Genomic DNA, 13,612 nt, shown 5'->3' with positions numbered 1-13,612 from the left:
ACTTATCCTAAACATAGTGATTGTCTTTGTCAAAACAAACACAATTAATAAATTAAAAAACTAATTTTTATTTCCTAAACATACACTTGGATAGCTGGAAAATAACTCCTATAGTAGTATCCACTTAAATTAACTGCACCCAAAATTCAATAAACTGTAGAATGCATAAAAACATCTGTAGTAGCCACTATTGTTGTCATTGTTAGCAGCTATCCATTATCTTCGTTAACAACCATCTAATATTCTAAGTGGCAACTATTTGTTATTTTCAACAACGACGATTTGTTATCTTCTATACCAACTGAGGTTTCTTCCTTAGCAATACTTCAACTTCATCAACATCAATAATTCATCTTTGTTAGCAAGTAGTTTGTTTTTGTCAGCTTCTTTTAACTTTGTCAACATTTTTGTGTTTAACATCAAATTTTCGTCTATCTCCCTTTTGATGTCAAATCCTTGTATCAATAACTTTGTCCTCAAACCTAAGTGCATTATCATTCCTGACCCCTTAGTCATGATATCTACCAACAATTTTTCTGACCTACAAAACTAAATTTCAACTTTCTTCTCTTCTACCGATTCTCTTATATAATGGTGCTTCAATTCAATGTATTTGTTCTTGCATGGAATTCTAGATTTATACTTAACTATATTGCTCCACCATTGTCACAGAATATCATTGTAGGATTTCTTTGCTCTCATAGATCTTTCAAAACCCATACTAATCAGACTACTTGTGTACATGTTGCTATTAATGCAACATATTCTTCTTATGTATTTGATAACGCTACTGTATTCTAATTCTTTGAACTCCATGTAATCAATCCACTTCTTAGTGTGAAACAATGTCCAAATGTGCTCACTCTATCATTTGATGATCCTACCCAAACTACATCTAAATGACCAAACAATTTTAAATCATCGACTGAATAATAATAAATCCCATGTTTCTTTGTTCCTTTTACATACTTTAGTATTCTTTTTGCTGATTGTAAATTTTTTTCTATAGATTCACTCATACACCATGAAACTGCTTATACTGCATACTTAATATTTGGCCTTGTAGTTGTAAAACACATTAAGTTCCCAACAATACTTCTATATTTCCTTTCATCTACCTTCAATGACCCATGTTCTTTCATCAATTTTTTATTCCTATGCAGTTGGTGCATCAACTCCTATACAATCTAACATATTTAACTTTTTCAGCATATCTTGCACATGCTTAGCTTAATAAAAAAATCTTACCCTGAAATTGGCATACCACCTGTTGACGTGTATTTTGTACACAATCATACACAGAATAAAATACCCAAAGGCATCTTATCCTCTCTTGAATAAAGTCGCTAACTGCTGAAGATATCGCAAGAAGGATCAGTTAGGATGACTCCAATGTTCTTTTTAGTAGGGTCTCTACGTGTGGATAAGCTCCAGTGGTATGATGTGATTTGCTGGAATCACAAGGGGACTTACATTTGATGATTGAACTTCCGATCTGCTTTGCTGGAACACAGGCTCTTACTAGCTTAGATTTGAAAAAATGGAAAAAGGATGAGGGCGAGGAGAAGATCTAATCCTAATACTAAGAATGTAGGAGCAATGATTTGATTTTTGATGAAACTCTAACTAGGTCTTGTTTTGACATCAATGGACCATCTCCACAAGGCTAGTGCGATCTTCTAAGGGAAGCTTTATGATGTTCAAATCATCACTGCAGGCATAGACACCATCAAGTTGATGCATATCAATGAAGAAGCGACAAATTGAAATTGAGCTTAAGCTGAATGATTCCAGTTGACTACACAAGGCAAGTCTGCAATCAACAAACTGCTAGTAGTATGGATATACGAATTCCACCATTAATCAATCGCATTTCCTCCATTCATCTAATCATCTACCATCTAGGATTGAAGACTCAACAAGAAACCATGCAAATTGCAAGAAACGACACACTTCACCATTACTTCAATGAAAATGGAGTTTGTTTACAATCAATGGCAACAATTTCTTGCCTTGTCCTCCTATTCTACTCTAATTACTATTCTATCAATTTCTAACTACTCTCTATCTACTAACTGCTTTCTATTATTTACAACTCTCTCTGATTATTTTACAAAATGAAATGTCAGGGCTTATATAGTGCCCACAATACAATTTGATGGCTTAGATCAATTCAAGATCAATGGCCAAGATTCAACAATGAAAACCCTAATTAGGGTTTGTTACAACCATTACATAACATTTAATGCTTGACCAATGATAAAATTGTATTGCTTGGACACATGTCCCCTCTAGAAAAATCGACCAATGGATAGTCGGGGTAGGTACATCGGAGTTTGTGCCACCTTCCATGAGTTAAGTACATTGAATCTGGACATGCTGAGGTGGACCTCACTGATTGGAGAAATGATGACTAGGACGCCACCTCATTTGACACTTGTAACTTGGTAGATATTCTACTTGATGTTGTTGAGAAGCTTGCTTTAATTAATTCATCTGGAACTATTTACTTCTTCAACGAGCCCTTGTTCTAACTCCTTGTGTCCTTGATGTGCAGGATGATGATGTACCTCGCCTTGGAACGCTGGATTGAAAGAGGTCACCCCTGTCCTTGCTTGATCGTCCCGGCGAAGACCGTCCTTGATCCGACTTGATTTTCCTTGATGAGATCTCCATTTGATGCCTACACAACATTTCAAAATTAGTAACATGATTTTGCAATGAATAGCATAGATTAAATTAATTTTAGGAAACCTCATGATAAGTCCTTGAATTATCATTTCCTAAAAACGATTGAGCAACTAGAATTCAAAATTTCAAAACTCAAAACTTGAAGCTATGACGATCAAGAATTCAAAATTAAAACAAGGGATCGTCGCCATACCTCACTTGAGAGCTAACACTAGAATGCAAAATGAGGAATTTGCCTAGGCAAAATTAACGTTAGAAGCCTTCAACGTGATCTTCAAGGATAAGGAACGTCCTCTTTATCAATTCGCCACCCTTGGAGTCTTTGATGTGTTCTTCAATGTCCTTGGCAAGTTCGCCTAACTTGAAACTCGAACTCCTTTGATAATGCTTGTGCCTTCCTATTGATAAGACTCGCACCTTGAACACAATTCGCACCTCCTCTTGAATGATAATTTCGCACTTCCTTTGTATACTCCAAATCGCATATGAAAAGATGATAAATGATGATGTGAAAATGAAATAAACTACTCCTCCTTTATAGGCGCTCACCTTCATATTGACCCTAGGCCAACTTTGGTGAATAAGGCAAATTTAAAATAAACTTAAAAGGCCGACCTTTGTAAAATGAAACAAATTTTAAATCAAGCGCCCCATTTTTATTTATAATTAATTAATTTAATGCCTATAATTTTAAATAAACTCGATTTTTAAAAGGCAAAAATTAATTAATAAAGACCCATGCGCTAATGTTAAATGCTAACTTTAATTGGATTTCAAATTTATCGATTTTTTCCTAGCATTTAATAAAATCTAAAGAATGTTTTAGCGCCAAATTTGGAAGAGGTAAGGACACAAACCTATCGCTCTGGTCCCTGACTAAGGGACAGGAGCGAATTTGATGTTTAGTCTTGATTCTTGTGCTTTTGACGTTCAAAATCTTCATCCTTACGTTGAAGTTGGCATTTTTACTAGGAATTTCAAACTTGGGTGACTTGACCTTGCAAATGAGTGCCTCTTGAGGTGATATCGCCCTGGTCCCTTGGAGAGGGACAGGAGCGATCCCTATGTTCTTACTTGAAATTCTTTGTTCTTGATTTTAACTCCTCGTTCATTGCCTTCCAAACGACGATCTTGATCTTGTGCGACCTTGCTTTGACATGATCTTCGAAGGATAACAAGTGTTTTAGCAAATATCGCCCTGGTCCCTTGGTGAGGGACAGGAGCGATCCTGGTGTTTCTCTCCTTGATCTCGCTTCTTTAATCACCCATCCTCTTTATATGGCAAGCAATGACATTGTTTCTCCATTCCACGCTTGTTTCACTTGTTATCTACAAGGCATTTTGATGCTTAAATGGATTATCGCCCTGGTCCCTTGGAGAGGGACAGGAGCGATCCTGAAGTTCTAGCCAAAATTTGCTATCTTTCAACCTTTGTTCTTTGTTCATCACTTCCTAAATGATGTTTTTGATCTTGCCTATCCTTGCCTTGTCTTGATTTTGAAGGAAAATGAATGATTTAATGAAAATCGCTCTGGTCCTTGCCTGAAGGACAGGAGCGATATAGCTTCCTTGGCTCAATTGATAGTCGTTTGACGTTTGAAACCTTTGTATATCACCTTCTTAAGATACCTTAGACCCTTTACCACCTCGCATGATCTTGACTTAACGTGATTTTGGAAGGATTTGGCCAATATGATAAATATCGCTCTGGTCCCTGCCTGAGGGACAGGAGCGATCTTCAATGTCTTGTGCTCATACTTGCTTTCATCAATTTGCCACTGCTTTCATTGTGTAAAATGAAGTCCTTTTGATCCCCTTGGACACTTAAAACGTGATCAACTTTCAAAATCTAGGCCTTTATGAAAATTTCGCTCTGGTCCCTACCTGAGGGACAGGAGCGAACTAGGGCTTTTAGTGCAAATCCTTCATTTTAGCGGTCTTTGTAACTTTGTTCTTCATCAAGATACCTTAAAACGTCCTCGCCACCTTGTACTTCGTCCTGGAGTGTCTTGAACTTGGGATGAAAGCAAGATAACTAAGATATCGCCCCAGTCCCTGGCTGAGGGACAGGAGCGAATTTGTGATTGTAGGCTTCATCTCACTTTGCTAACCTCTAAATTTATCTTCAACGGATCCGTTTTACCTCCTTTCTTGCCTTCAAACCTAAGACTTGCTTGATCTTTGCCTGAATTTTGCCTTATAAGAAATTTCGCCCTGGTCCCTGGGAGAGGGACGGGAGCTACAATGGATTTCGCCCTGGTCCCTAACTGAGGGACAGGAGCGATTTTGGCATTCTGGCCATTTTTCTTCATGTTTGTGTCTTCAAATTATATTCAACTGGTAAAATGCACTCCCTTGGATCTCTCCAAATCGTCAAGTTGTTAAAATCCTGCAAGGACAAAGCAATATTTGATTTTGAGCTCCGGTCCTTTACTGAAGGACAGGAGCGATTTTGACTCCTGGGGCATTTCCGTGTTCGTGAAATTCTTCAATTTATATTCAACGGAAAGATCATGCCTTTCTTTACCATTTCTACTTGAAAAATCATCTTGATCCTGCAGAGACAGTAAGATTTTTGAAAACGAGCTCCGGTCCTTCACTAAGGGACAGGAGCGATTTTGCTCTTACAGGCCAAAATATCATGATTTCACAAGTTTAATCACTTCACAAGGCAAAAACAAATCATTTCCGATGCCCGGGATCAAATATCAAAAAACTCAAAATTTGGTCAAACATACTCAATTGGACAAAATTCACAATTTCATCATTCACACTTAGACAAATTTAGGACTATGCATTCAAAATTCCAATTGAAAATAGACCATTCTGGCGAATTCACTTTATTCAAAATTGCATCCTACGAAAGGAAGCTCAAAAAGCTCTCAAGACTGACTGGATTCTGGCCTGAAAACGTCAAAATGAAAAAACCCTAAGGCTTGACCCTAATCCAAACAGCTGACAGACTAAACCAAAACCCTAAAAAGCAAAGCGAAAACGAGCAAAACGAGCAAAAACATGGGTCCCCATTTGCAATGGGGTGATGTGTGAAAACGTCACAACACCACCATGCCAAAAAAAAAATGCATCAGCTCTAAATCATTGATTTCAAATTCTTTTATCATTGCCTCTTTGAATTCTTTTCCATCCTATTTGAGCATCATGTATAGATTAGGCCATCAACATATAAACAAGCACAATTCATTACCTTCCTTCTTGAAAGAGAGCATAGGCTTATTCTTGCTTCTCACATATCCATTTGCTAGGAACCATGTATCAATTCTTGAATACCATGCTCTTGGTTCTTGTTTTAAACTATACAGTGCTTTCTTCATTTTATAAACATATCCTCATTTTCCTTCTTCAAATCCTTGTAGTTGATCCACATATACTTCTTCCATGTACCCATTCAAAAATGAACTTTTCACAAATAGCTGATGTACTTTACATCATTTTTGTGCTGCCAATGATAATATCAATTTATAGTGTCATGCCTTGTAACAAGCACATGGGTCTCGTCATAGTCTATACCATACCTTTGAACATATTCTTTTGCAACCAATCTAGTCATGTTTATAATTTATCTTGTAAACCCATTTAGTCCCTATCACTTCTTTGTCTTTTCATAGCTTTACAAGCTCCCAAGCATTGTTTCTTTCAATAGCATCAATCTCTTCTTCCATTGATCCGATCCATTCATTCTTATCTACCACTTCTTCAAACTTAGTAGCTTCCACCTCAATATATGAATGAAACTGATAGTTGATCAATTAATCATCTTCATTGCTTTTTCCAACTTGGCTTCTCGTTAATCTTGTTTCAAAATTCTAACTTGTCATTAGATTTGAAAAATCAACTTCCATTGCCTTCTTGCTTTTGAAAGAACATTGCTTGAACTTAATGCAGAATTTGCACTTTCAGCTTTTTCTTCTTAATCCCAAGTTATTCCTCCACTCACTGATTCATTTTCTTTTTTCAAAATGATATGCATACACCCTTCCAACAAATATTGCACCATAATGTTCTCCCTTCCATTAGGGAAGCTTTGTATTTTGCACTATAGCCTTTAAATATGCATACTTGACTCTTACCATCCAATTTGTCTTTTCTCATCACCTTTGTGAACATATGCTAAACAAACAAATAATTTCAAGTGTGCCAATGTAGGCTTTCTTCCATATCAGTTTCATATGGTCAGGAACATGATGCAAAAAGGGGTCAAGTGAAGATGCACAAGTACAATCCACCTACAGACAAAAATTCTGTACAATGTGGAGCCAACTAATGCTGAAGATATAACCAATCATAATATCTGAGAACAAAAGGAATCATCCAAGCATGAAGGACAAGCTTACAATATGTATACAAAAGACATTATTCCTAAACAAGAGCAAAACATATACACATCAGAATCTTTTCCTTTCATGCCTTTTTCATCTCTATATGAAGATGAATATTTATCCATTTGTGATAATAAGTCAAGACTGCCCCCTAGATTGATGTAACCAATATAATTATTATTGGATGGTGTAATTTCTTAATAAATTAAAAAAAAGATAGCAAGCTAATCTCCATCAACCCTCCGAAAGGCCTGCAGGTACATATCTCACTATACCTGAGATAATCATATTACAATGATCCATATTTTTGAACGTAATGTTCCAAGATCTGCTATCAGCTAAGATTGTTTCTTATGATATAAAGTACAAAGATGGTTGAGTCATTGATGTAAGTGATTTTACCTCACGAGCAGCAGTGCCCACAAAGTCTCCTTTATCATCATCGAGCATACCAGCTGGCAGCTCAAGAATTGTTTTCCCAACAGGAACTCTTGCCTGCACAGCAAATTTCTCTTGTTAACAACACAAATTCATCTTATTAATTTCCATCTCAATACAGTCATCACAACTTTTGGCAAATACTGACTTGATTTTCCAGATTGAATTAGGAAACTAGCAATAAGAATTTATTTTTTTGAACTAGTAGAGATATGAACCTGCTCTGTGAGCACTACAAAAGACTCCCTGCCACAATCCAAGATCATCAAGACAGCAACTGCCCCACCTCGAGCAAACACAATACCTGGAAGCTGAGCTGAGGAAATAATGAGTAATGTGTACCTCAAATTCAGACTACAACCAGAAGCTTAGCATTAGAAGAATCACACAATTAGAATACTTCCTATGTTCAAGCAAGAAAAAATATGCTTTGAGTGAACTAGTTTAAATTTTAAACTACCGCAATGATATTCACTCTTTGGAATGAACCTTAGCGTAGACACAATTGATAGAAGTTCAAAATCCTATGCACACCAAAATTCAAATAGCTCTATACCAAGTTGATTCCTTTTCACAATTACAATCTACCTTAATGAGTCTCACAAGACAAATAGAAGATTTCTGCTCTGGCCAAGTCTGGGACATGGGCTCTACCAATGGGCCTAGGATGTCCAGTTCGCTAGTGTGGCCCCCTAGTTTTGGTCCTGTTCAACCTGGGTCCTGGTCCAAGGCTGGTCCACTTGTGGGTCCGTGACCACGACGACTGGTTCGAACTAGTCGGACCAGGTTCAAAACCAGGCCGGACCCGGGTGAATTCTGCCGGACCATGGGCGAACCCAGCGGAAAAGTGACGCCAAACAGTTTTTTTTTTTGTAAATTTAATAATATTTTGACATCCACAACCCTAAAAAGTGGATTTTAAATGACTTATGTTGAGTTTTATGTCTCATTTGGTGTGCAAATAAATTGTTTTCTCTTGAGCTAGAGCAAATAGGTGGTTAAGCAAGTGGGAGTTGGAAGATTGATTTGTGAAGCTTGATCAAGTGTTTGTGCTTCATTCCTACTCCTTTGCAAGCTTCTATTGGGTGAAAGAGGTAAGTTTTTTTTCATTTTATTTTTTTTGTTTAATTTTTCCTACTCCTTTGCAAGCTTCTATTGGGTGAAAGAGGTAAGTTTTTTTTCATTTTATTTTTTTTGTTTAATTTTTCCTACTCCTTTGCAAGCTTCTATTGGGTGAAAGAGGTAAGTTTTTTTCATTTTATTTTTTTTGTTTAATTTTTTAAATTTTTTTCATTTCTCTTTGATTCATAATTGTCCAAAAGATCTACCTTTTTTTTTTTTCATTCTCTTGTTTTTATTATGAATGTGTATAAAATTTCTTACCATAGGAACTGCAATGGCATCTACCTCTTCCTCCATAGGCAACAATGAACAAGAACCAAATTCTAATTCTCCTTTGTGGAAGTATGTTGATATTATAAGACCCCTTCCAAGAGGTGGGGGATTCCGTTGGAAATGTCAAGGTTGTGATAAAGAAAGGAATAGTTCATGTTTTAGAGTGGCAAGCCATTTGTGTGGAATACTTGGAAGAGGAGTCAAGAAATGCCTTGGACGAAAAAATGCTCCTATACCAAATGAGACAGTATTAAAATATATCACGGAGCAAGAAAGGCAAAAGAGAGAGAAGCATGTAGACAAAATATGCCCACTAAAAAAAAGCAAAGGGAATGCAGCCCCCATCTTCGAATATTGTGATAGAAGACCACCCCTTTTATACTACCACAGCTAAGCCTAACACTGAAACTCAAGCACCCATTCCACGCAAAAGAAAGGGACCTTTGAAAACTTCATTTCAAAATGAGAGTCAAAACATTGCCAACCAAGATATAACAAGATGTATATATGCAAATGGGTTGCCTTTCAGTGTTGTTCGCTCCCCATACTGGAAGAAGATGCTAAAAAGTGTCAATGAAGCTCCAAAAGGGTATAAGGGCCCCGGTTATGAGAAGATACGCAGCACCATGTTGGAAAGAGAGGTCAAGGGGGTTGAGGATGCATTGAAGCCCATAAGGGATTCATGGATTGAGACAGGGGTATTGTTGATGTGTTTTTTGTATACATGCGAACACAAAATAAAATACCAAGGTATCTTATCCTCTCTTGAACAAAGTTTCCTGACTGCTGAAGATCTCGTCGAAGGATCAGTCGAAGTACCTCCAAGATTCTTGTATGTAGGGTCTCTACGTGTGGATAAGCTCTTTGCGGTACGATGTGATTTTGTTGGAATCACAAGGGGACTTACATTCGACGACCTGAACGTCTGATTTGCTTTGGATATTGCTAGAATGTGAGATTTTACTGGTCCTAGATTTTGAAAAAAGGGAAAAAGGAGAAGAGTTGAAACGAGATCTATTTCTAATACTAAGAATGTAGAGCAATGAATGACCTTTGATGAAATTCTAACTAAGTCTTGCTTTGACATCCCAGGACCATCTCCACAAGGTTAGTGCGATCTTCTGATGAAAGCTTTATGATGTTCAGATCACCGCTACAGGCATGGACACCATCCGGCTGATGCACATCAATGAAGAAGCGACAATTGAAGTTAAGCTTAAGCTGAATGATTCCAGTTGACTACACAAGGCAAGTCTGCAATCAACAAACTGCTAGTAGTATGGATATACAAATTTCACCATCGATCATACACATTTCTTCCACTAATCTAATAACATGAAATCAAATTTGAGAAGTATAGAGACCATGCAAATTGTTGAATCGACCCATAGAATTCACCATTTCTTCAATGAAGTTTACAAGTCCTTTACAACAACATCTTGGCAACAATCTTTGCCTTCTCTTTCTATTCTACTCTAACTATTTCCTACTCTCTGACTATTCACTACTATCTATTCTCTATTAACCAACTATTAACCAACTATTCACCTTTGCAAATGAGGAGCCAGGGCTTATATAAAGAAACCCTTTACAAATAGACGACTCTGAATGACTTAGAATCAATGGCTAAGATTACAAGATAGAAACCCTAATTAGGGTTTGTTACAACAAACTTCCTTAGCCAATTAGAAAATTACATTACAGGAGTGAGGACCAATAAGAAGCAGGGGTAGGTACATCGAAGTTTGTGCCGCCTCTGATAAATTTAGGTACATTGAATCTGGACACGTTGAGGTGGACCAATCCGACTGGAGGAATGATGACTGGGATGCCACCTTGTCTGATACTTGTAACTTGGTTGATGTTCAATTTGATGAGGTTGAGAAGCTAACTTTGATTAACTCCTCTGAGACTATCTGCTTCTTCAACGAACCCTTGCACTGACCTTATTTGATTCTCCTCTGTCTTTGACGTGATGGATGGGTGGTGTACCTTTCCTTGAAATGTTGGCAACACCTTTCATTGTCATCTTGTGGTTCCTTAGTGTGGCAAAGTGAAGGTTCTGGAGGTAACTGGCAATTCCTCAAACACCTTGAGTCTTCCCTTTTGCTTGTGGAACGTCCTTGACAATGATGGACTGGAATCGGTCGTCCTTGATGATGCTGGACTGGAAGTGGTCATCCTTGATGATGATGGACTGGAAGAGGTCATCCTTGCCCTAGCTTGGTTTTCTCCATCTGCAAAATAAACCAAAAGGTGATTTAAGTACATATGACATCTTCATTTCAACAAAGCATTTTCCACCTTAAATCATCAACAAGAAGACTTCAAAATAAAGTTCGCTCAAAATCCTTCCCAGGGACAGGCCCTATAAGAATTTCACCCTGGACCCTTTGGAAGGGTCAAGAGCGAAATTTGCTATTTTGCCCAATTTAGACCTCTTTTCAACATTATCTCACAATTAGCTCTTCGCCTGGCCCAAACAAGGTGAAAAATAGGAGTTTCAAAAGATTTCGCCCTGGACCCTCTGGAAGGGTCAGGAGCGAATTTTGCATTCCAGGATAATTCTATCACTTGTTTACTCAAAAATTCTTCCCAAGGCAAACATATGATAGCTTTCCTTCCTCCAAAGCCTAGGGATCCATGGTTTGACCTTTATCATGAGCAAGTTAGGTGAAATTGAGGATTTCGCCCTAGACCCTTTGGAAGGGTCAAGAGCGAATTTCATGATCATGGACAAAACACTCTCGCTTCTTTCACTCACAACCCCTTCTAAGACATGCTTGTGGCCATCTTTAAGCCCAATCTACCTTGATCACTGTCTTGGTCTAGCACAATTTTGGAAGAAAAAGGACATTTGGTGAATTTTGCCCTGGACCCTTTGGAAGGATCAGGAGCGAAATTCATGATTTGCTTGTTTTCCTTCACCAAGGTCTATCTTTTTCACTTTCTATACTTGGACTCTTATCCTTGGATCCTTCTCCCATGTTTGCAACATTTTGTTTGACTTCAAAATGACCAAAAAAGAGAATTTCGCTAGAAATCATGGCCAAGGACAAGACCTATAATGGATTTCGCCCTGGACCCTTTGGAAGGGTCAAGAACGAATTTCTTCCTCTAGCCCAAAATCATCATTTTTGGAGACAACAATCCATTCAAGGGCAATCTCAAGGGCTTCTATCACCTTGGTCTAGGCCTGGCTTGGCACAAATATGAAAGGAATAGGTGGTTTTTAGGAATTTCGCTCTGGACCCTTTGGAAGGGTCAGGAGCGAAATTCATGATTTGAGCTTATTTTCTCATTCTCTCAACTCCAATCCACCTCCAAGACCAAGGATACATTGCCTCACTCCTATCTAGGCCATAAAAACCAAAAACTTAACTTGATTTGCAATGAAAATAGGTGATCCTAGGAATTTCACTCTAGACCCTTTAGAAGGGTCAGGAGCGAAATTCTTGATTTGGCTCAATTCCTTCATGTTCACGGATCACTAGCAACTCAAAGTTTTGCTCAAGGACTTCTCCAATCTTACCCCATCCTGACCCATACTTGACTTAGCATAAAATTGAGAAAAAAGGGTGGTTTTAGGGAATTTCGCTCTGGACCCTTTGGAAGGGTCAGCAGCGAAATTCAAGATTAGGACACAATTCCATCTCCTTCTTCCCTTGCTATGCCATGATTCTCACCTTTGGACTCCTTCCTCATGAAGACAACACTTGTTTGACCCCTAAGAAGGCCTGGAAGGAGAAATTCGCTCAAGACCATGGCCAAGGACAGGACCCATTTGGATTTCGCTCTAAACCCTTTGGAAGGGTCAAGAGCGAAATTCATGTCCTAGCTCAAAATCATAATTGTTGATGGCAAAAAATCAACTCCAAGGCATGCCTAGGGATCCTTCTAAGCTCTATTCATATTTATCCATGCTTAGCTTGACACAAAATGAAAGGAAAAGGTGAATTTTAGGAATTTCGCTCTGGACCCTCTGGAAGGGTCAGGAGCGAAATTCTTGTTTTTAGCATATTCCTTCATTCTTTCAACTCCAATTCACCTCCAAGACCAAGGAACAAGGTTTTAAGCCCAAACAAGGTAAAAAAAAGGTTAATAAAGAATTTCGCTCTGGACCCTTTGGAAGGGTCAGGAGCGAAATTTCATTCTTGGACAAAAACCCTTATATTTCAATGCTCTCAATCACTTCCTTAGGCAAGAACATGTCCAAACTTTCACAAAACGCCTTAGAAACTAAGATCCTGGTCTAAACAAGGAAGAAATGGGTGCCATCTAGGAATTTCGCTTTGGACCCTTTGGAAGGGTCAGGAGCGAAATTTCCAATTTAGGTTGATTTCACATTCCATTGTCTCAATTCTCCTTCAAACTTGATTTATCCAACCTCCTTTCACCATAATCAAGGCAATCCACCACCAAATAAGCTCAAAACAAGGTCCTTCTAGTGCTCAAGGCAAAATAGAGGGTCAAAATAAGGATTTCGCTCTGGACCCTTTGGAAGGGTCAGGAGCGAAATTCATCCTTTAGGCAAAAAAATCTTCATTTTTTCATGCATCCAACCACCTTTCAAGGCAAGAACACCAAAAGTTAACCAAACCAAGGAAGAAAATGAGGTTTACAAGGATTTTCGCTCTGGACCCTTTGGAAGGGTGAGGAGCGAAAATCATGTTCTAGGCCAAAATCCTTCACATTTTCACATTCCATCACTTCAAAACTAGAATGTTGGTCTAAACAAGGGAGAAAATGAG

The 13,612-nt window shown here is 38.1% G+C and overlaps 1 protein-coding gene across 3 annotated transcripts in view; it reads right to left on the bottom strand.

The window, feature by feature from the left end:
- Positions 1-13,612, bottom strand: part of LOC131064177 (nudix hydrolase 14, chloroplastic) — a 117,467-nt gene that overhangs the window by 40,795 nt on the left and 63,060 nt on the right. For 2 of the 3 annotated variants that reach the window (XM_057998209.2, XM_057998234.2), the window contains 2 exons: positions 7,685-7,777; positions 7,431-7,523 (listed from right to left, as the gene is read on the bottom strand). The exons of the other annotated variant lie outside the window; for it this stretch is intronic. In XM_057998209.2, coding sequence (XP_057854192.2) covers positions 7,431-7,523; positions 7,685-7,777 — 186 coding nt within the window. The remainder of the gene's footprint in view (positions 1-7,430; positions 7,524-7,684; positions 7,778-13,612) is intronic. 3 annotated transcript variants of the gene reach the window in all.

The sequence above is a fragment of the Cryptomeria japonica genome, chromosome 1 (genome assembly GCF_030272615.1).
Source record: "Cryptomeria japonica chromosome 1, Sugi_1.0, whole genome shotgun sequence".
Lineage (NCBI taxonomy): Eukaryota > Viridiplantae > Streptophyta > Pinopsida > Cupressales > Cupressaceae > Cryptomeria > Cryptomeria japonica.
Note: the sequence above shows the minus strand (reverse complement) of the source record. Positions and strands in the feature narration are given on the sequence as shown.